Genomic DNA, 24,888 nt, shown 5'->3' with positions numbered 1-24,888 from the left:
CAGAGCAATAGTAACAAAAACAGCATGGTACTGGTACCAAAACAGGCGTGTGGACCAATGGTACAGAATAGAGGACATAGAAACCAATCCACAAAACTACAACTATCTTATATTTGATAAAGGGGCTAAAAGCATGCAATGGAGGAAGGATAGCATCTTCAACAAATGGTGCTGGGAAAACTGGAAATCCATATGCAACAAAATGAAACTGAATCCCTTTCTCTCGCCATGCACAAAAGTGAATTTAAAATGGATCAAGGAACTTGATATCAAATCAGAGACGCGCCGTCTGATAGAAGAAAAAGTTGGCTACGATCTACAGTCGGTGGGGTCGGGCTCCAAATTCCTCAATAGGACACCCATAGCACAAAAGTTAATAACTAGAATCAACAAATGGGACTTACTCAAACTAAGAAGTTTTTTCTCAGCAAAAGAAACAATAAGAGAGGTAAATAGGGAGCCTACATCCTGGGAACAAATCTTTACTCCTCACACTTCAGATAGAGCCCTAATATCCAGAGTATACAAAGAACTCAAAAAATTAGACAATAAGAGAACAAACAACCCAATCAACAAATGGGCCAAGGACCTGAACAGACACTTCACAGAGGAGGACATACAGTCAATCAACAAGTACATGAAAAAATGCTCAACATCTCTAGCTGTCAGAGAAATGCAAATCAAAACCACCCTAAGATACCATCTCACTCCAGTAAGATTGGCAGCCATTAGGAAGTCAAACAACAACAAGTGCTGGCGAGGATGTGGGGAAAAGGGTACACTTGTACATTGCTGGTGGGACTGCAGATTGGTGCAGCCAATTTGGAAAGCAGTATGGAGATTTCTTGGAAAGCTGGGAATGGAGCCACCATTTGACCCAGCTATTCCCCTTCTTGGTCTATTCCCTAAAGACCTAAAAAGAGCATGCTACAGGGACACTGCTACATCGATGTTCATAGCAGCACAGTTCACAATAGCAAGACTGTGGAACCAACCTAGATGCCCTTCAATAGACGAATGGATAAAAAAAATGTGGCATTTATACACAATGGAGTATTACTCTGCATTAAAAAATGACAAAATCATAGAATTTACAGGGAAATGGATGGCATTAGAGCAGATTATGCTAAGTGAAGCTAGCCAATCCCTAAAAAACAAATGCCAAATGTCTTCTTTGATATAAGGAAAGTAACTAAGAACAGAGTAGGGACGAAGAACAGGAGAAGAAGATTAACATTTAACAGGGATGAGAGGTGGGAGGGAAAGGGAGAGAGAAGGTAAATTGCACGGTAATGGGAGGAGACCCTCAGGGTTATACAGTGGAGGGGGTAGAGAGAGAGGAGGGGAGGGGAGGGGAGAGGTGGGGAGGGGGGAGGGTGGATGATGGGAAGGCAGCGGAGCACAACAGACACTAGTATGGCAATTTGTAAATCAATGGATGTGTAACTGATGTGAATCTGCAATCTGTGTATGGGGTGAAGGTGGGAGTTCATAACCCACTAGAATCAAAGTGTGGAATATGATATGTCAAGAAATTTGTAATGTTTTGAACAACCCACAATAAAAAATTAAAAAAAAAAAAAAAAAAATTTATTGTTACTTATATTCTTGAAAATTGCCATTCTGGCTGGAGTGAGATGAAATTTCAGTGTACTTTTAATTTGCATTTCTCTAATTGCTAGTGACACATCCCTTTTTGAGGAGACTCAGAAATAAGAATATCTTGAGGGGAACTAATAAAACAGCATTATAGTCTAAGACTGTAAGGAACTGTGACATTCACAGGATGGTGAAGTGCAGCACAGTTGGATTTCATATACATTTACTGAAATGAGATTACTTTGTGGTTTTTCACTACGATATTATAAATATATCAATATCTGACCTTAAAAATATTTATTGGTCTGGGGGTATAGCTCAGTGGTAGAGCTCAGGCACTGCAAAAAAAAAAAAAAAAAAAGTTAATAATTTGTTGTGAGGATGCACTAGTATTTAAGTGATTCCCTTTTGTTGGAGTCCTGGGTTACTAATATATTTTTTGCTATTATAAACAATAGCAAATAATTTCAAATTTTTTATTTTTATTTTATTGTACTGGGGATTGAACCCATGAACACTTAACCACTGAGCCACATCCCTAGCCCTTTTTTTATTTTTTATTTTGAGACAGGGTCTCACTCAGTTGCTGAGGGACTCACCAAGTTGCTGAGGCTGTCTTTGAACTCGTGATCCTATTGCATCAGACTCCCAAGCTGCTGGGATTACAGGCATTTGCCACCCATGCTCAGCACAAGTATTCTTTTAATGTAGATGCCAGGAAGGAAAAATAGTTATTTCCTCAACTCCTCATAGTTCTTAGCTGGAATACGTATATATGTATAACAGAAAATAGATAAATAAGAGAAAAACATGTTTATTGGTACAGGCAGTACACACGGGGGAGAAACCTCAGTGAAAAGTAGCTCTTAAAGCAATAGCTTAGAAATCTTACTTATATAGCATATTCAACTAGGATCAATAAATTTGCAGAAAAATTGACAGGACACTTAATAGAAGGAGGTTTTAGGCTTCCACGAATGGAAAAGCGTGGGAAGGAAAATATAGGACAAAACTTATAGAATAAGGTTTGTTTGAAAATTCCTCTGGTGCTGATAAAGAGTCTAGAATTGGGGCTGGAGTTATGGCTTAGCATAGAGCGCTCGCCTCGCACGTGCAAGGCATTGGGTTCGATCCTCAGCAACACATAAAAATAAATAAATAAACAAATAAATAAATAAAAGTTAAAAAGAAAGAGTCTAGAATTATCTCCAGCAAATAAATAAATAAACTAATAAATAAATAAAAGTTAAAAAGAAAGAAAGAGTCTAGAAATTATCTCCAGCAAAGAATTTATATCCTGTCCTTTGGCAGAAAATGGTAGGATATACGGAGAGCTTTTCTTTAATTTGCTATTTCTTAATTATCTTGAGTTCAAAAATAATATTTATGTCAAAGAGGAATATTTTAGAGTGACATGTTCTGAGGTTTCCTTCACACATTTAAAGGCTTTTGACACATGACCAAATTATTTTTACTCTTGTGTGTGGTGAACCTAGGACCTTGTGTATGCTATGCAAGCACTTTGCCCTGAGCTGTATCTCAAGTCCCTAAATTACATTTATTAATAGGTTAGTTACTTATATTTAATATCTCTGAAGTCAGGCTTTCTTTTATTTTGTATTTGAATCTAAGATAAGATAATAAGGTAGCAATGTAAAGAGACTCCTTACCCCTCATTATTATTTGTGTTGCTTTGTGAATTGGGTGTCCCACCAACTCCTATAAATGCAACAACTAGAGAAGTATGAACTAGTACAGTGCCTAGCATAAAGTAGAATTTTTGTTAGAATATAGACTGTTAGTGCAGCTAGGTAACACATGAAATCGGTGGTCTGCACTAAAGCAGTAGTGACGCACATTTGTGTTAGGGTGGTGGTTCCCCCACTCCATGTTTCTTAATCTGCTTCTTTAGTAGCATCCATTAATCTAAAATGTGCAGCTCAAATATTTGCCTCAGCAAGGAAGCTAAACCCCGCTTTTCTAAGTTGAAAATAATCTTATGGAACTTCTATAATAAGTGTTTATTGTATGTGCGGTTTTTGTGACTCTTGGATCCAGCCCACCTATAAAACCAAATATATTGTATTCCTGTGGACAAAATGTCATTCCATTACTACAAATAGAAAGGCAGAACTCTTGAGCTTGAATATTCATTTAGCCATATTAGCAAGTTATTTCCTCCCTAAAGTTCCTTTAGCTTTTGAGGAAAATCCTTTCTTGGAGTCATGCTTTTAAATAGTTAGAGCAGTAGGTTCCTCTAATTTCTCCAATGAGCCTATAATTCTCCCCCCACTCTCCCATGATTTGGAGACAGGGTTTTGCTAAGTTGCTTAAGGCTTCAGCCTCCTGAGTTGCTGGGATTACAGGCGTGCACTACTGTGCCCAGCCCTAATTCTTTTAAAAATATTAAGTTTAAAAAAAACTCACAGTGGTCCTGTAAAAATGAGAAACAGATGTTTTCTTATTTTTGCCCAAAATTCTTTAGAGATTTTCTGTTTAATGCATAATAGAAGCCAAAGTCCTTATTATGACCTATAAGGTCTACATGATCTGACCTCTGATATTCTTTTTTTTTAATATTTTTTTTAGCTGTCAATGGACCTTTTATTTATTTATATGTGGTGCTGAGAATCAAACCCAGTGCCTCCCACATGCTAGGCAAGAGCTCTACCACTGAACTACAACCCTATCTCTGATATTCTTTTTATTTAATACTTTGTTATGTTCCAAATTTACTCTACATCTGAACTCTGGTTCACTTCACTACAATTATATTGGCCTCCATTGCATATCCCATAAGCTCCTGATCAGGAATACTTGCTACTTTTTTCTACCTGGGATGTTCTTTCAAATAGCCTCACAGCTCACTGTCTCAGTGAGACTTCCCTTAGCCGTATAAAATGCCTTTCGTTCCCCATACCCCATTCCTCTTTACATTTTTCCATTTAGCACCTATCTCTCGCAACTATATATTTTATTTACTTAGGTCAATCCCCATTGTAAGTTCCTCAAGGGCAAAGATAGCTAGAAGTGGGTGGAAACTCTTTTCATCTGTTTTCTGTATTTGTAGCACCAAGGCAGTAATTTTCTTATTTCCCTGTATGCTTTGGTAGTTTCTAAGTCTAAACCATGCCATCTTCTTTCAACATTTCCTTCCTTAATCTGCTATATCTTAAAGTCACCACATTTTGTTGTCATCATGTTTTCCTACCATGGAAAGCAACCATGTGAAGAACATTGCTCTGCCTTTCGCAGAACAACCTTTGAAGACAGTTCAGGGACTGGGAGTGTAGTACAGTGGCAGAGTGAGTGCTTGACATGAGGCGGCACTGGGATTAATCTCCAACACTAAAATAAATAAATAAAGACATAGTTCATTTTGTCCTTTCTAATAGGATCTCGCATTACTGTTTATTGCACTGTGGTTTGTTAATGATCAGAAAATTAGCCTGAGAGTCTTTAATGTTTGTTTATTTTTCATGGTGCTGGGCATCAAACCCAGGGCCTCAGGCATATTAGGCAAGCCTAACTCTACCTTTGAACTATGCCCCCAACCTTCTTTTTCTTTTTTAATAGAACCCTTTAAACAAAGCGGAGGATGGTTTTCATTCAGCCTATCTCCCTGAAATCTACTAAACTGAAACCATGGAATACCCTTACAGAACACAGTTTGAAAATGGTAGAATAGCAGGACAACATTAAGGAACTATGGATATCACCTTTGACTTCTCATTCCTTAAATCCTTTTGGTTTTTTATTTTTAACATCTAAATATTGTTCCCTTCATCTCTACCTTTGCTGGGGATGCTTAATTGTGTCCTCTTCATCTATTGTCTTTGCTCTGCCTATAGAATCTTACTTGGTTTCCTATGTTCCAAATTTAATTCTCTTACAATAACCATCATCATCTTTCTGAAATTCCATACCAGAGTCTGACATTCCTGCCATTAAAGCCTTTAGTATCACCCCCATCCCCATCACCTGTAAAGGCAGTTCTAACTTAACATGACATGGGAGACTTTTCACAGTCCAGCTCATCTCCATTACTCCTCACATCTACTCTGTGTGCTCATGACATTCCCAGTAGACAACATGCTTCTGCCTTTGCTCATGTTTCTCCATCTTCTCCTCAACCCATTGCCACCAGTCTTCTGGCTAATGAGCGCCAAATCATCTTTGAGGCCTGTCTCAGATTGCATTATGGTTTTTTGTGATGACTGTATTTCAGATTTTGAACTTGTTCAAGGCTATGGCTTACTTGCATTTGTACCTTTCATACCCTTTGTGGTCACTATAGAGTGTTGCATGTATTTGAGATGGTTTAATTGAATGTGGAATTCATTTGTTTCACGTGGTAGCAGTTCCACTGTTAGCAGCTCTAGATGTTGCATGATTCCTTATATTGAGCTAAATTCCACTTTTATTGTGATGTCTAACCACAGTTTTGCTTTTTAAAAACATGTATCGAACAAGTTTGCTCCTTCTCTCAAAAGACTGCATTTCAGAGAAAGAGTTGTATGGAGCATTTCAGCTCTATGGTTAACTTAATTTTGGAGTAAATCAGCTTGAAATTTGATAACTGTACTGAGGATAACATGATTATGCAACCAAAAATTATAGGGTTAAATCCTACTGGTACCTGTCCACTTTCAGTGCTGTTCTATTTCTACTTTTCCCACTGGAAACTTTCCTAAGTTTATAGTGAAAAATCCTTCAGAACCTCTCAACTCAGGGAGTCTCCCTCTCGCTCATCTTCGTGATTTCTAACAACTTCATTGTGAATATTCCACTTGGTGTTGTGGGTTTTTTTTTTTGGGCAGCATTAGGGATTGAATCCAGGGTTGCTTTACCACTTAGCTACCTCCCCAACCCTTTGTATTTTATTTTGAGATATAGTCTCACTATGGCTGGCCTCAAACTTACAGACCTGTCCTAGCCTCTCAAGTCTCTGGCTTTACAGGCATGTACTACTGTACAGAGTCCACTTGGCACCTTATTTGTAAAGCTCTGAGTATCAGTTCTGTTCATTTGCTTGTAACCAAAGACTTCATGCTTAAGCAAAACAGGAAATGCTGTATTTTTTGATTTGGTATCTTACCAGATCTAGAATGAGAAGTACTCAAGTCAAATAATTTACAGGGAATTCTTAGGGAAAGATTTTTATCCCCCTTATGATTGTGTGTGTGCATTCACAATTATAAGTGCCAAAAAGTTATTATTCTTTTTTAATAGAACCCTTTAAACAAAGCATAGTGGGCACATAATTTGGCCCATTGAACTCTCTGAACTAATTTTAAAGTAGTAACTCATTATTTGTGTTTATTTGCTGTATATAGTGTTGGAAAGTGTGAGAAGCATACTTTTCCAAACCTGTCTAACCTTGATTTTCCCCTGTTCTGACACTTTATAAAATAGAGCTTTTCATAAAGGATGCAAATAATCACAAAAAAACCTATAGTGACCTCATTGGTTCCCTGTTTGTAAATATTTTATGGAGTCTGAATCAGTTTAGATATTAAGTGTTCTTCAATCCCATGATATTTTAGGGTACCTTTTTTGGTGGTGGTGTTGTGAATAAGTTTTTACATATTTACATATGGTTCAGAAATTAAGAACTTACCTGGTACATGCATGCCTGCAATTTCAGCAACTTGGAAGGCTGAAGTGGAAAGATTGCAGCCTGGGCAACTTAGACCCTGTCTTAAACAAAGAAATAAAAAAAGTCTGGGGATGTAGACAATAGTAGAATTAGTAGTAGAATTAGACATTAGTAGTAGAATGCCTCTTAATTCAATCTCTAATACAAAAAAATAAATAAAATAAAAAGAACTTAATCAGAATACACTTAAAAGTTGTCTTCCTACTCACATTTTCTATCTCCCCAGGTCATTTGTGTAGGTATTAGCCTGTGCACCTTTCCAAAGTTTTTGTTCATGTACAAGCAAATATAAATACACGTATATGTATAAATATATATATTCTCCATCCTGCTTCCTTTTACACACTGTTCTTCACCTGCTATTTTTTCTATCCCCCCAAAAAGCAAATCTTGGCTGGCCATGTCTCAGTGGTAGAGTGTGTCCTTAGTAAGTGCAAGGCCCTGGGTTTTATCCTAATAACCAAAATAAAAATTTTAAAAGGCATATTTCAGAGAGACTTAACATTTTTTGTATCTTCACAGTATCCCATTGTATGGATGTACCATAATTTATTAATCAGGGGCTCTTGATTAATCAGGGCTCTTGAGGTTTGTTTCTAATTTTTTGTTAATAAGCTTGCACACTATGTCAATTCTAGTGCCATTCTTAATTTTGTGGGACTGCTGGAAACAGAAAAACATTAGCTATTATTTTATTTTCTTCTTCTTTTTTAAAAATAATTTTTTAGTTGTCAATGGACCTTTATTTTTGTTTGTTTATATGCAGTGCAGAGAATTGAACCCAGTGCTTCATATATACTAGGCAAGCCCTCTATCACTGAGCCACATCCCCAGCCCTATTTTGTATTTTATTTAAAGACAGAGTCTTACTGAGTTGCTTAGTGCCTTGCTTTTGCTGAGGCTGGCTTTGAATTTGGGATCCTTCTGCCTCAGCCTCCTGAGCAGCTGGTATTATAGGCATGCACCACTGTGCCTAGCTCAGTTATTATTTATTGAGATGGGCCTTGAGTTATTGAAGAATTGGAAGGTAATTGGGGATTATCTCAGAGGGAGAGTATTTGCTTATCATGTGCAAGGCCCTGGGTTTAATCCCCAGCACTGGGTAGGTAAAAAGGAAATGATCTTATCAAACCTTGGAGGTCACAAAAATGATATCCATTTTAGCCTTTTTGCTTGGGCTGGGGGTGGATTTACTAGGGGTTGAACCCAGGAACGCTATACCATTGAGCTATATCTCCAGGCCTTTATGTTTTTAATTTGAAAACAGGGTCTCACTAAGTTATTTAAAGTCTTATTTAGTTGCTAAGGCTAATTAATCTCCAACTCGTGTTTCTCCTACCTCAGCCTGTGCAACTCTGGGATTATAGACATGTTCTACCATGTCCTGCCTGGTTTAGGCTCTTAAAAAAAAAAAAAAAAAAAATATATATATATATATATATATATATATTGTAGATGGACACAATACCTTTATTTATTTTTATGTGGTGCTGAAGATCAAACCCAGTGCCTCACACATGCTACCACTGAGCTATACAGCCCCTGTTTAGACTCTTAAGTAGAGAAATTCTTATGCCTACACCCATACTTTAGGAATTTTGGAGACATCCTTCTCTTGTTTTTCTTTTTTTTTTCAGTTGTACATGAACACAATGCCTTTATTTTGTTTATTTATTTTTACATGGTGCTGAGGCTCAGACCCAGTGCTTCACACATGCTAGGCAAGCACTCCACCACTGAGCCACAACCTGAGCCCCTTTTCACTTTTTTTTTCATCTCCTCCTGCCACCTGTTCAATTATTTACCAGTTATTGTCCTTCTTCCACCCTGTCACCATTTATATTTGTGCCTTTTCCATTCCTACTTTACCATTTTATCTAGCCTGCTGTTTCACACCAGGATCTGTCTGCATTCATTCTTTTCTATGTTCTAATTGATCCTATTACTGGTACAGGATAGTTTATCAAATATCTACTGTGTACCAGCACTGTGCTAGCTTCTTTTTTGTGTATTGACCATTTAAATCCTTACAACTACTCTGTGAGATGATGGTGATATTTGTTTCATAGTTAAGAAATTGAGGCACAAAGGTTACCTACTACTATATACTACTAATAAGTAGTAGAATCAAACAGCTAAGAGATGGTCTCAGTGCCTTCCTTTGGTATTGGGGGTTGAACCCAGGGACACTTTACCCCTGAACTACATCCCCATCCTTTTTGTTTTTTGAAATAGGGACTTGCTAAGTTGCTGAAGTTGGCTTCAAACTTGAGGTCCTCCAGCCTCTGCCTCTCAAGTCACTGATATTATAGTTGTATGACATCTCACCCAGTGGTCTAAGTTCTTTAAAAATTATAACCTAATTTAGGAGAATTTAAAAGTTCTCTTTTAGTTAGATAATTTATAAATGCTGTATTATTTTAGAGAAAGCAGAGGAAAGAATGGCAGAGAAAATGGAGATTTTAAAGGAAAGAGAGGGATATAGGTGAATAAATAGAGGTTAGTTGTAAAAGTGTGCCAGATGGGGGGAGATGATGGGTGTCCCAGAAGAATTGAATTTGTGTAGTTGGTATATGTTGCCAACCAAATTAGCATTGAACTATTTTTATATCAGATTCATTTGTAAGGCTTTTAAATGATATTGGTATTTCTTGGCCACACCCCTAAGCTGCTCCCGAATCACATGGTGTCAGGCAGGACCTCAGAATCTGTAATCTTGGTCACAGGATATTCTGATACACAGCCAGGCCAGGGAACCATTGGCTAAAGAAGTATGGAGTGACTAGAGCAGAGGACATGTTTTCTGAAAAGTGGTGAGAGATACAGTTAGATGAGTAGAGCCAAATCATACAAGCAAAGGCCAAGCTGAAGAACTTGGAGTTGAAGCAGTAGGCAGTGGAGAAAGAGTCATTAGGTGAAATCAGCAGAGAATGTTCAGAATGGTGGCTAACCAGCCTCTGGCCGCAATATGCAGGAAGGAGGAAAGCTGTGATAGAACCACAGTAGGAGAGTAGGAGACACAGGGAACTAATAGAGAGCCTCAAAAAGGAGCAGACTTTTTCTTTCAAAGGATACTGGGCTTCTTTTTTGGCAGGGGGTGGGTTGGGATGGGATTGAACCCAGCAGCGCTTAACCACTGAGCCACATCCCTAGTTCTTTTTTTTTTGGGGGGGGGCGGGTTACGGGGATTGAACTTGGGGGTACTCAGCCACTGAGCCACATCCTCATCCCTATTTTGTGTTTTATTTAGAGACAGGGTCTCACTGAGTTGCTTAGGGCCCCACTAAGTTGCCGAGGCTGGCTTTCAATTGGGGATCTTCATGCTTCAGTCTCCCCAGCTGCTGAGATTACAGGCATGTACCACGCAGGCTCAGCACAAATATTCTTTTAATGTATGTGACAGGAAGGAAAAATAATTATTTCCTCAACTCTCACTATCAACCTGCTCTGACGAGATGAGCTAGGTTTAAAGGAGCTGGCTGCAACATTAAACTAAGAAAACCACGAAGAAATCACACAACACATGGACATGAGTTTCTCAGATGGAGGGTGGGACTGCTCTGTGACCTCATGGGTCTTCTCCCATTCTGGAAGGCAAGAGAATGTGCACCCGGAATCTCTTTATTTTTATAGTGGAGACGGGGGACACACAAAGGAGCTTCAGTGGAATGTTCTTCACCAAATAAGGCAGGGGATAAAGTTTCAAAGTGGGGTTGCCAATCCCATTGGATAATGCCCAAGTCCAGGGCTAGAGCAAACTCCTTTGAAGGTGGAGGCCACTTGCTTCCCACAGTGCATGTGCGATGCCAGACCAAACACCCCCCTTACTCAAGGCTGAGAGAGGATGCTCAGCCCTTGGGCAGGGCTGCCTCCCAAATTAACATTGAACTATTTTTATATCAACTCAACTATGCCTGGCAGTTTTTTGTTTTTATTTATTTATTTATTTTACAGATAGTCTTGCTAAGTTGTTTAGGGCTTCACTAAGTTGCTGAGACTGGCTTTAAACTTGGTCGTCCTGCTGCTTCAGCCTCCCCAGTCACTGGGATTACAGGCCTGTGCCACCATTCCCCTCCCCATCTTTTTTTTTTTAAATTTTTATTTATTTTTTTAGTCATACATGACAGTAGAATGCATTTTGATATATAATACATACATGGAATGTACATACATCAATCATATTGTCTATTCTGTTGCCCTTCCTATCCTCCCTACTCCTCCCCTCCTCTCCCATCCTTTCTCTCTATCCAATCTAATGTGACACACTTTTTTTTTCCTTTTTCTCATTACAACATCATATTCCCTTCCCCATCTTAAAGGATGTTTTGTCTATAAATAAGAATTTGTTGAACTTGCAATGTGAGGACTTGCAAAGAATATGAAAAAACAAAGCATTAAGTTGCAAAACATGAATTGACTTTGGGTAGACTTGTAGTCTATATAAGTAATTAACCATTTTATTTCTGAGCCAGGGCACTAGTGATAATATAAACCAGGCATGGTGGTGCACACCTGTAATCTCAGCAGCTCAAGAGCCTGAGGGAGGAGGATCACAAGTTCAAAGCTAGCCTTAGCAAATTAGCAAGACCCTGTATCAAAATAAGAAATAAAAAGAACTTGGAATGTGGCTCAGTGGTTAAGTGGATCTGGGTTCAAACCCTGATGCCCCCCCCAAAAAAAAGTAGTAGTAGTGATAGTATATACAAAGCATAATTATGTTTCTTTGACTAGCCTTAAATAATCTAGTTTTACATAACTAGTTATAAACTTGCTTATCCCTTTTTGAATCCATGTTTTTCTATTTTACTACCCACAGAACTAATAATTTTCAAGAATGTGTGTCATTATGTGATATTGTCAGAGATTATGACAGCAAACAATTAATGAGATTGCCTCCATCAAAATCCCATCTTTGACATATACCAGTTATATGAGATTGGGATTTAGTTCCCTATTTCCCAGTTTTAATCTATAAAATAAAGATTATAGGGGCTGAGGCTGAGCTCAGTGGCAGAGCGCTTACCTAGCATATGTGAGGCACTGGGTTCAATCCTTAGCACCACATAAAAATAAATAAAGGTATTCTGTCCATCTACAACTGCAAAAAAAAAAAAGATATAGTACCCACCATAGAGTAAGATTGTTAAAAAGGATTAAGAGATAGTACCTAGTTCAAAGTAGCAACTCAAGTCTTAGCTATTTTTAATAATAAAAAATATTTATTTAAAAATATTCATGCAATAGTAGAGAGGAAAAAGGAGGCAAGAATAGATATAGGGAGATCAGATAAGAGGTGGTGATAGCTTCAACACATGGGTGAGTGGGGGGAGTGGGCAGATCTGAGTGATATTTAGGAAGTAAAATTGATAGGACTCTCATAAAATACAAAATGGAGGATTATTGAGAAAGAACTTCCCTGCTTGGGCAACTGGATGAATGGAGACCTGGTTTGGTAGAGGAGTGGGACAGGGAAGATGGTAATAGTTTTAGTTTGAAATATTGAGAATGTTAAGCGTAAGATGGGATTTCTGCATTTTTAAAGAAGCTGTTGAATGACTCTAATGTACAGTACAAATTAAGAAATATTGACATAGGGAGAAAAAGGAGAAATATTAATGTAGGTAAACAGTTGGATATTGAAGTCTGAAGTTCAGAAGAGTTGAGTGAGGCTAGGTGTAAATTTAGTTGCAGTCTGCATGCAGAATGTAAATGAAGGCATAGGTGAGGATGAGTGTGTGGAGAAGAAAAGTTGACTGAAGAATTCTAAATTTTTTTTTCCTTTCTTTCTTTCTTTTTTTTTTTTTTTTTTTTTTTGGTACCAGCAGTGCTCAGCCACTCACTGAGCCACATCCTCAGCTCTTTTTCGTACTTTATTTTGAGATAGCGTCTTACTGGGGCTGGCTTCAAACTCACAACCCTCCTGCCTCAGCCTCCCAAGCCGCTGGGATTACAAGCATGTACCACTGCACCCTGCAAATTCTAAAATCTTAAAACTTGGAATACTTGGAAAGTGTGCATGTAAAGAAGTGCCCAAGTATTAGAAAGAAAACCAGGCAGTTGTGATAATGACACATAAGACAAAGGTGATGTAGACAGTAAATGTAGAAAATTCTCATGACATTAGGTAACCCTAGGTACCTTGGCTGTTTCTAGTAAAATGACTGGGGTTGGAACAGAAGCTCTATTCCAATCTGGTCAATTCTTGGGCCAGCCCAGCTCTCAAGCTGATTCTGTCTCCTTTGGTTACTGAGGCCTTTGGCTTCAGTATAGCCACTGATCCCTTCTCTTTTCAGAAGTCAGCCTTGGGCCTCTGGACCCTAATGTGTGCATCATCATAGTTTCAGCATCTTGTCTGGATTTCTTTTACTTCTTCTAATACAGGGAAACCAAAACCAATGTAGTATTAATAGGCTAGAGATACTATGTTTTTCTCTAGATAGCTAATCTTTTGTACTTTCAATTTTTAAAAATTGAGATCTTTAATAATTTCACTTTTGCCAGGCATGGTGGTGCACACCTGTAATCCCAGCGGCTTGGGAAGCTGAGCCAGGAGCATCATTGAGTTCTAAGTGATCCTTAGCAATGGTGAGGCGCTAGGCAACTCAATGAGACCCTGTCTCTAAATAAAATCCAAAATAGGGCTGGGGATGTGGTTCTGTGGTTGAGTGCCCCTGAGTTTAATCCCTAGTACCAAAATTAAATAAATAAATAAGTAAAAATAATTTCACTTTTAAATATCTGTTTCATTTATGTTTTCACCTTGTATCAAGCCAGATACTGTGCTAGACACTTATTAAATAAGACGTGGCTGCCTCAAGGATCTCAGAAATAGAGCTACACACACACACACCCCTCTCTTCTTTCTCCTGATAAATACATAGATTTCAACTTTTTCTGAAAAAGAAGGCCAAAATAATCTTTCATAAAAGGGACATTTTAATTTATATAGTATACAACCTAGATGTTCCCTTTTCCTTACATCCTGTTTTTTCTTTTTTAAAATATTTTTTTAAAGAGAGAGAGAATTTTTAATATTTATTTTTTAGTTTTCGGCAGACACAACATCTTTGTTTGTATGTGGTGCTGAGGATCGAACCTGGGCCGCACGCATGCCAGGCAAGCACGCTACCACTTGAGCCACATCCCAGCCCCTTTAAATATTTTTTATTGTCATTGAATCTTTATTTATATGAGGTGTTGAGAATCAAACCCAGCCCCTCACACATGATAGGCAAGTGCTGTACCACTGAGCTACAACTCCAGTCCCACATCCTGTTTTTAAGATTGTAACTTAACTGTAACTCATTGTTGGAGTGCTTGCCTAGCATGTATGAGGCCCTGGGTTCAATCCCCAATACTGAAAAAAAAAGTAGATTGGGGGAGGGGGTTATAGATTTCAGCAAGTCTATGGATTGGTGGCCTTGTGGGTTCATGAACCTTCCACATGATATACAAAATTGTTGAATGTGCATATTGTGTTAAATCTTACAGTGGACAAAGTCCTTAATTTTCATCATATTCTCAGATGATTATTACCCCAAAATATTAAGAACTATCACACTATTCAAAATCTTTATTTGTTGTCGGGCATGTTGGAGCATGTCTATGATCTCAGCTAGTCAGGAGGCTGAGTCGGGATGACTAGAAGTTCAGGGACAGCCTCTTCAATTTAGCAAGATCCTATTTCAAGGACTGAGGCTATTTCAAGGACTGAGGCTATCACTCAGTGGTAGAACACTTGCCTTGCATGAATGAGGCATTGGGTTCGATCCTTAGCATCACATAAAAATAAATAAAGTCATTCTGTCCATCTACAACTACAAAAAAAAATTTTTTAAAAAAGATCTATTTCAAAATAAAACGAAAAGTTCTGGAGATATAGCTCAGTGGTAGAGCACCCCTGGGATTAATCCTCAGTACTTCCAAAATAAAATATATATATATTGTTATTTGGTTTATGACTATTTAACATCATGTGCCATGTAGATTTTTCTTACTGATGGAAAAGGAAATTAGGGCTGGGTTGTGGCTCAAGAGCAGAGTACTCGCCTAGCACGTACAAGGCCCTGGGTTCAATCCTCAGCACAACACATAAATAAATAAAATAAAGGTATTGTGTCCAACTACAATTAAAGAAAAAATATTTTTTAAAAAAGGAAAAGGAAATTGAAGATATACTCCACAATTGTTCTTCTCTAAATTACTTTTTATTTTAGTAGAATTTTGAAGCTGTACTTAAACATTAGACTTTGTTTTTACATTGATTTAACAATAGTATAATCAGGCCACAGTTTTGCTACAAATGCATTTTTTGTTTATCTCTAGTACCAGGACCCTCTGGTGACAATGGCATCAGTATTACTATGATCTTGATGGCCTGGACGGTTATTGCAGTGATCTTGTTCTTGCTGAGACCTCCTAATCTAAGAGGATCCAACTTATCCGGAAAGCCAACCAGTCCTCATAATGTAAGTGATATGAATTATAAATCCTTTTTGGTTGAGTGCATGTATGTGACGTGGGGAGGAGGAAAAGTATTTTGGCTAAAATATCTTTATTAATAAAAGGAAGACTCAATTCATGGAGTGAGTTTTTCCTATATGTTGCTATTTTGCCTTTTGAGGAGTTAAACATAGAAATAGTAGTAGTCCAAAAATAATTTTTAAAAATTTTCCTATCTTTTTTTTTTTTTTTTGGTACCAAGGGCACTCTGCCAGTAAACTACCTTTTTTAGTTTTTTATTTTAAGAAAGAGTCTCACTGAATTGCTGAGACTGGCCTCCAACTTGCCTTCCTCCTGCTTCAGCCTTCTGAGTTACTGATATTACAGGTGTGCACTACTGTGCCTGTCTGAATTCCAATCTTTCCTTATATAAGGAACATCAGAAACAATCCAGCTTCTAATCCACAGCAGTATTGCTCAAATCTCAGTCCTGCATTGCCCATTCTATCCATTTCAGTTGATCTCTCCCCTCTAGCCCCAGAAACACTCTTATCCAGCTTCATCCACAGCAGTATTGCTCAAATCTCAGTCCTGCATTGCCCATTCTATCCATTTCGGTTGATCTCTCCCCTCTAGCCCCAGAAACACTCTTACCAGCTTCATTTCAAATGTTTTACCCTCTTCTGTTCTGGATATTAAATACAATAAAGATTTTGAGCATATCTGGCTACATCCTGTTTTCCTATCCTTTTCTTTCAACCCCATTTTCTAGCATCACAGTAAATTAACTTAGAGGAATTCCTTATGTTGACGAATCTTTATAGTCATGATTGCAAACATTTGTAGAATCTTCTAAGTGAAAAATATAAAGTGACTCAACAGAGAGTTTTCCCTACTATCTTTAATAAAAGCTTCACTAAAGGATTCTTTTTAATCCTTACCAGAACAAGTATTTATGCATTATTTTTTTCCATTTGATATGTTGTAATCTCTTTAAAAATTTTATGCACATGTTAATTAGATCAGTTTAGCTATTCTACAGTCATATACCATTTCAAAACTTGTTGTATCTGATAAATATATACAATTTTTGTTTGTCAGTTTTACTAAATAAAATGTAAAAAACATCTATAGGATGAAATTTGTTTCAAAATAAATTTCTATGATAGATTCACTTTAAATGCTAAATTCTCTTCTTCAAACTTCACCATATTGAATTCCTAAAATAATTGCTAATTTTCCTCAATATTGTAGTATTAATATTAAAAATTCAGTTAAGGACTGAGGTTGTGGCTCAGTGGTAGAGTGCTCGCCTAGCACGCACAAGGCTCTGGGTTCCATCCTCAGCACCACATAAAATAAATAAATAAAATAAAGGTATTGTGTCCAACTACAACTAAAAAATAAGTATTAAAAAAAATTCAGGGCTGGGGATATAGCTCAGTTGGTAGAGTGCTTGCCTCGAATGCACATGGCCCTGGGTTCAATCCCCAGCACCACCAAAACAAAAAACAAATGACAAACAAAAAATTCAGTTAAGACTAATTTTGTATATAAGGAGAAAGCAAATGTGCAGTGTTAATAGGTCAGTGCTTTGATTTTAGGAGCAGAACATTTAGATATATTGTATGCTGTCTTAAGAAAGAAGACAAAACCAGCACCAGGTTTCACACCTGTAATCCCAGTAACTCAGGAGGCTGAGGCAGAAGAATTACAAGTTGAGGCCAGCATGGGCAACTTAGACCCTGTCTCAAAATTTAAAAAATTTTAAAAAGGGGCTGTGGATATAATAGAATGCCCCTGGATTCAATCCTCAGCACCACCAAAAATAAAAATAAAAAAAAAATAGCACATATAAAAAGTTTTAAGTGTACTTTTTCTTGGAGAGAGGGAAGAGTTCATAAAATTTGCATATTATCCTCATTGTTTCCTCCGTAGACTTTTTTCTTATACTGTGTGTGCAGCTTTCTTACTTTTGTATCAAAAAGTAACTTTCCCAGTGTTTGGAGCTAAAAAAATAAAAAATAAAAAAAATCCATCTTTTTTTTAAAAAAATTGTTTTTGTAGTTATAGATGGACAGCATGCCTTTATTTTTTTATTTTTATGTGGGGCTGAGGATCGAACCCAGTGCCTCACATGTACAAGGCAAAGGCTCTGCCATTGAGCTACAGCCCCAGCCCCCAAAAATCCATTTTAACCTGACTTAGTAGAAGCCATTAAAAATGACAAACGCCTTAACCTCAGTTCCTTAAAGACTGCAGGTTCTAGGAATAGTAGTCCCTCTGTCCTAGTAATAAGCAAGAACAATATTAATTCTGATTCCAGATAGAAATATTGATCACCCTTAACTGGGTATGTCAGGGTAAATAAATAAAATCTTTCTGAAGACTGTAAAAGCTCTCTATTCTCTTTAGTTCAGATACTTTGTATTTCAAATAACAAAAAACAATTCAAAGTGATTTGAATAAGTGACTTTATTAGTTTACACATAAAAAATCCAAAGATAGGTTCCATGTTTAGAAGGTTAACAGTTTCTTTTATCATTAGCTTATTCCAAGGTGGGCTTCCCTGTGGCTACAGGATGGCTGCCAGGAACAAATAGAGCCTCAAGCTTCTTCAATGAGATCCTGTAATGAGAAACAAAAGTCTGAAGCTTCATAATGAATGCACTAACTGAACCCATCACTTTAGCAAGAAGAATCAAACTAACTTTATTAGCTTGAAGATCACCCTTTCTTCCACACCACAGGGAAGAATGAGACAAACATTGCAGAATATATGAAGAGTCCAAATGAGTTTATAAGTTTATAGTTTGGGATTGGAGGGTGGGAGCATTGCTACTCAGTTCTTACTTATTTGTGTTAGATTGGTTGCACTAGGATCTAAGGAGTCCCTCAAATAATTTTTTTTTTTTCAATGCCAGGGACAGGATCCACCAGCTCCTCCTGTGGACTAACTTTGTGATATGGGAAGTGAAAATAGTTAACACCTTGCAAGACCAAATGAACGAAGATGACCAGAGTACTTTTAACCCCATTAGAACTGTTTTTCCTTTTGCATCTGCAATATGGGATGGTATTGTTTTCATGAGCTTCTAGAAATTTCACTTGCAAACTTATTTTTGCTTCCTGTGTTTATCACCATTCCCATTTACAGTATATTTGAGTAAATGATTATATTTAAAAAGTCACGTGTGGCTTTTTTGGTTGTCCTAAACTTTAAACATTCCACTCATTCTGTTTGTAACTGTGACCATAATTTTTGGGTGATGTGTGACCTGATTGAAGGAAATTTGAGTTTTATGCATTTAAATATTTTAAATAGTTTTGATAGGCTCTTAAGGTTTTTTTATTCATAAGGTATTTATAAAGTTATTTGGGGTTACCTGGGATTATATGAAAGAAAATGAGAACCACACTGTATTTACATTTACTTTGGTAGTTTATTAGTGGGTGGCAGTTTTCTCTAGTTCTTGGAACTGTGGCAACTTTTGGAATATTTTACAAATTATAGCTGAAATCTGTATCATATATTGCAACTGACTTATGTGGCTAGACCAGGAGGAGAAGTGAAATGGTTGTTTTAATAATTTTTTTACTCCCTTTAAAAATGTCTAATGTTAATTTTTTTTTTTTTTTTTTTTTTTTTGCGGTGCTGGGCATTGAATCCAGGGCCTGGTACATGCTAGGCAAGTGCTCTATCGCTGAGCTATCTCCCTAGCCCAAGAATACTTTAAATAAACATGAATAATCAATATGGTAGATAATTTACAGTCCAGTATGACATTTGCAAGCCATACCCTAGCCTTACAAGGTTCATGTGAAAGGAGGGGAAAAGTTTATTCTTTCTCTCTTTGCCAGGAATAATCTATCTAGTAATAACTTAAGCTATAATTTATTTTGTAAATGAGTGCCTCTCAGGACACCTCTCTTTGTTCTAACACTTCCCTGTTAAAGTGAAACTTTCTTACATCTATATTGGGGCTTAATAGCTTACTGACATTTGAATGCCTATTTACTTATTTACTCTATTTGAAGAAAATTTTGAGACTTTTGTTATCCTTCCAACTTCAAAAAAATTTTAATGAAGTTTTGTTTTATTCCAAGGGAAAAGGAAGAAAATTAGAAACAATCAAGAATATTTTCCCACCCCTTACCTCATTCCTGTTTGGTAATGGGATGGATTGGGGTGGAAAAGAACATTGATATAAGTGAAGTTTGAAATGCATAAAAAAGTAAAAGGTTACATTGTTTTTGCTGAGTTTGGCAAAAAAGTAAATACAAATTGCTTTAAAAAATGTCTGCACAACCCATGTGGTTATGGAATTTTTTTCCTTAACAAGTGATTACATATGATTTATGGGGCTAGAAGATACTTTGTTATCAAATGTAAGGATTTTTACCTAGGTCAGTCTAGCTTTTCATTGTACAGATCTGAGAAACTATTTGTGTGAACTAAATAAACTTCTCTATATTATTGTACTGTTTAATAGTCTCTGATACAATTGTGTGACACTCATAGGGTGTTTCCCCCTTTATTATGATTACATTAGAGGCCATAAACATTGTAAAGGCATCATTTCATTATATAATCTAATGTGAATGCTTGCATTCCTTCTTGTGCATCTTTGTTTTGTGCTCAACTTCTTGAAATAATATAACCAGCTCTTAATTACTTATGCTGATAAAGTGGTAATATTAACACAGGTAAGTTAAATCTTGGATAAATGAACACCACAGAGTAAAGATTTGTCTTGCAGTGGCCCACTGGAAGCTTTCCCATCTCTATCCATAGCTAGTAAAGTATTTAAAGCAGAAAGGTGTTGAATGGCATATATCAGCTAACTGCCTGATGCAGTCCTTTATCTGCTGTGCCTCTTGAACATAGAAGGCTCACCCATATATCCTAACATCTGTTCCTAACTCACTAGAAAACCAATCCCGGGAGAGATGCTAATATATTCACTGAGTCTGTGGATCATAATTTAAAATTGGCTTCTGTTCAAGTGGCCAAAATATGGATAAAAATGTCTAGTATTAGAGACCTGAAATTTTTGAATTCTTTCATTTTTGTCACATACACTTAATTGGCATTGTATCTAAATACATTAGGCTTTTCCTATATGAATCTACTACTAAGTTAGTAATAGAAATTCTTAGTGAACTGTTTAGTCCTGGGGTTTTTGCTTTTAAAATTTCTTTGCATTTCTGAAAAGTCATTGTACTGCACATAAAGTGTTCTTGTTAACCTAACTAGTGATTTATGTTATTATATTTAATTCTTAAAGCTTCAACATGTGGCCTTTAAATTGAGCACATTCTTAAATCATTCCTTACCTTGTAAACATTCACTTGAAATATGGCTATAATCCTTTTAAAATAATCTGCATAAAAGAAAGATGAGGCTTACATTTTTATTACTTTGGACTCTTAAACATTCTGCAAATGCTATTAAGGGGAGTTTATTTTGAGGGTTGAGGGTGTAACTCAGTGGTAGAATGCTTGCCAGCATATACAAGGCCCTGGGCTTATCCTCAGCACCACCAAAAGAAAAAAAAAAGAGTTTATTGTGTTTTAGAGTCATTTAATGTTCTTAAAACAATGGTAATTTTGGCTTTGCTTTTCATATGGAAAAAGTTAACGTTGGAACGCTTTATAGTAAAAGATTTTATCATGTATCTATCTAAGCACTGCCCCCATTGTCAGCAAGTCATATTTTACAATTTGCAGAGATTTTTTATTAGTATCTTTATGGTATGTGATATGATACTGTGTATGGAATTACCAACATCTTAAAATTTCAAAGGAACATTGAAAATCTATTGCTCTGAATGAAAATCTGTCACTCTAAATGGGTATGTGCTCAAATTTGACCAGTTGAGTTTAAGACACAAAACAGCAACTTGAAGAAGGAAAAATGAAGAGAGTTTACAATTAATGGATTAAATTTTATTATTGTAACAGTAGGGTTAGTCTTATATTTCTAAATGAAAAATCATATGTATTGTTACCATGTCTGATGATTACTTTGTTAAAAGCAAAAGTGGTCATGTGATATACTAAATGTAAATTGCTGTTTTTAAATGTTTAAATCATGCCAAACAAATTATGTCTGTGCCATCCAGGATTTATTGTTAATCTTTTACTGAGTACTTGGATTGGGTTTAAGGGCTTGTACTATGCACTTTTTATCAATGAATAAATAGAAAATGTTAGTAACGCTTTTTGTTTTCTGTTTGGCTTTTGTGGAAAGAGAAGCACTTTCATTTAGTAAAATGTTAACATTTATGTTAAAGTTTTTTTGTAAGACTGCTTACCCCTAACTAAAGAGAGAACTTTAAATTATAAGAAACAATATTTATATAATAGCGGTATAGGGCCAGTATTCAGAAGAGATTATAAGAATCCCCAGGATATTAAATTACAATTACATTTCTTCATTATTTTCTTTCTTCCTAGAATACAGAGTCAAATTGACATTTGCTTTTAGGGAGTAATATTCAATAGTGTTAAATATTTGAGCTTGTTATATGCTTTTATATGTTAATATACATAATTATACATGTAATTACATGTTACCTAAAAGGAGTGAGACCTGTAATTATACAGAGAAAATACAAAAATGATGATATGCTTTTGCTCTGACCTGGAATGTGTCCAGATACTAAAGATCATTAATATCCAGATGCATGTTAAAATGGTACAATTGCTGTGACATTCTAGTGTCAATGTCTGTGCAATATCTTTAGTGTTACTTAAAATGGCAAAATTTGTGAAATAATTTTAGTCTGAAGTTTATCATTACATGTCAGTGGGTAAAGGAATTCATGATAAAACTTAATGTTTCATTAAATGACTCTGAAATAATAGTTTTTCTCTCAGAAAATCAAATTCAAATAGAATAAATTTTTTGCTTCTTGCCATTTCATCTGATGATTTTCTCAGTTCTGTATCTCAATTTGTGAAGTCCCACCAGTCCCTAAAAGATGTTACACAAACACCAACCATGATATTCTCTCTCTCTCTCTCTCTCTCTGGTACTGGGGATTGAACCTAGGGGTGCTTTACCACTAAGCTACATCCTCAGCCTTTTAAAATATATTTTGAAAAGGTCTCACTAAATTGCTGTTGGCCTTACTAAATTGCTGAGTCTGGCTTTGAACTTGCAATCGTCCTGCCTTAGCCTGAGTCACTGAGATTACAGATGTTAGCTTCTGTGCCAGCCAGGATTCTTTTTCACATTCAGATTTTTTTTCTTTTCAGTACTTCCACATATGCTAGACAAGCACTCTACCACTGAGCTATTTCTCAGCCCCACAACCAGACTTTTTAAAAACGAGGCATGATGGTACACACCTGTAATCCCAGTCATTTCAGGAGGCTGAGGCAGTAGGATCGCAACTTCAAGGCCAGCCTCAGCAACTTAGCAAGACCCTGTCTCAAAATAAAAAGGGCGGGGTATGTAACTCAGTGGCACAGCACCCCTGCGTTCAATCCCCAGTACCAAAAAGTTAAAAATAAAATGGGTTAACAGTTAAATCTTTTCCCATTAGTTGGTTTTCATGAAACTTTAATGTGAATATCTTCTCAAATGGATTATATTCATTCAATAAACATTTCAACATTTGTTTGATTATTGCTTAACTATGTATATTTTAAAATGGATGTTATTCAGGATTAGATTACTGAAACAATTTTGAAACTCACATGCCAAAATGGATGTCTATTGAAGGGGTAGGGAGATGTCTGGAAGGCAAGGGCATATGTAAAAGTGAAAAGCAATTTTAGTTTGAAGAATAAAGCAGCTTGGTTTGGGGTTGTGGCTCAGCAGTTGAGCACTCGCCTAGCACGTGCAAGGCTCAATCCTCAGCACCACATAAAAATAAATATATTGTGTCAAACCACAACTAAAAAATATTTCTTAAGAAGAGAATAAAGCAACTTTCATGGGATAATTCTAGCACTACAGAATAAAAAAGATTGGGAAGGCTACAATTTTCTCCTCTACAACATCCCAGGATTTTTTTTTTTTTTTGTTATTGTGTCCCAGTATTTCAAGAACTCAACAGTCACATAGATAAGTGCCCACTGGCAACAGGTTGAATTCCTTGTGCTCTCATATTAAATTTTCTTGATGGTAATCTCTGAAAACATTAAATATATGTAAAGAATTTTGGGTTAAAGAAAGACAGCTGATGATTATTTTTCTGGGGGTGGGGAATATCGGGATTGAACCCAGAGGTGCTTAACCACTGAGCCACATCACCAGTCCTTTTTTATATTTTACTTAGTGATAGGATCTTGATAAGTTGCTTAGGGCCTCGCTAAATTGCTGAGGCTAAACTTGCGATCCTCCTGCCTCAGCCTCCCTAGCCCCTGGGATTACAGGCATGTGCCACTGTGCCCAGCTTAATGTTCTTTATTATCCTGTAATTTTCATAAGGTAAATACCCTGACACAATGATTCAGTCCCCATAATCAACTCTTCATGTAGTTCTCAAACTTATTTTTTCATCATAGCCATCTTGTCATGTACATTATAATGTTTAATTTTGTTGCCAGGAATGATGGTGCACATCTGTAATCCCAGCAACTCTGGAGGAATATTGCAAGTTCAAAGCCAGCCTCAGCAATTTAGGGGGACCCTAAGCAATTTAGACTCTGTCTCCAAATAAAAAAGGGCTGAGGGAGCTGGGGTTGTAGCTCAGTGGTGGAGCGCTTGCCCAGCATATGTGGGGCGCTGGGTTGGGTTCTCAGCACCGCATACAAATAAATAAAAAATAAAGGTCCAGGGGGGAAAGGAAGAACAGCAGAATAAAATAGACGTTATTATTGCTGTATGTATATACATGACTGCATGACTAATGTGATTCTGCAACCTGTACACTGAGAAAAATGAGAAATTATACCCCATCTGATTCAACTGTATGATATGTCAAGATCATTGTACTGTCATGTATAACTAATTAAAACAAACAAACAAAAGAAATAAAGGTCCACTGACAACATTAAAAAAAAGAAGAAGGGCTGAGGATGTAGCTCAGTGGTAAAGCACCCCTGGGTTCAATCCCTAGTACCAAACATTTTTTAAATGTTATCAATATTATTTAGACTTGGGACAAAAATAAGTTAGCTTTATGTGAGCCAGGCCTAATCACCAATGTAAATAATTCATTCAGGTTTTTAGC

General features: G+C 36.6%; 1 protein-coding gene and 1 non-coding gene across 3 annotated transcripts in view; both read left to right on the top strand.

The window, feature by feature from the left end:
• The window catches only part of Smim14 (small integral membrane protein 14), a 90,309-nt gene extending 68,390 nt beyond the window's left edge, over window positions 1-21,919 (top strand). For both annotated transcript variants that reach the window (XM_046451363.2, XM_046451449.2), the window contains exons 4-5: window positions 15,584-15,726; window positions 18,625-21,919. In XM_046451363.2, coding sequence (XP_046307319.1) covers window positions 15,584-15,726; window positions 18,625-18,657 — 176 coding nt within the window. In that variant the 3' untranslated portion in view covers window positions 18,658-21,919. The remainder of the gene's footprint in view (window positions 1-15,583; window positions 15,727-18,624) is intronic.
• On the top strand, window positions 17,130-17,202 carry Trnas-cga (transfer RNA serine (anticodon CGA)). The gene has a single exon. It is a non-coding gene; the product is annotated as a tRNA-Ser (tRNA).
• Window positions 21,920-24,888: the final 2,969 nt, after the last annotated feature.

The sequence above is a fragment of the Marmota monax genome, unplaced genomic scaffold (assembly GCF_021218885.2).
Source record: "Marmota monax isolate L192 unplaced genomic scaffold, Marmota_monax_Labrador192_F-V1.1 WCK01_AAM20220418_F8-fsc00025, whole genome shotgun sequence".
Lineage (NCBI taxonomy): Eukaryota > Metazoa > Chordata > Mammalia > Rodentia > Sciuridae > Marmota > Marmota monax.
Note: the sequence above shows the minus strand (reverse complement) of the source record. Positions and strands in the feature narration are given on the sequence as shown.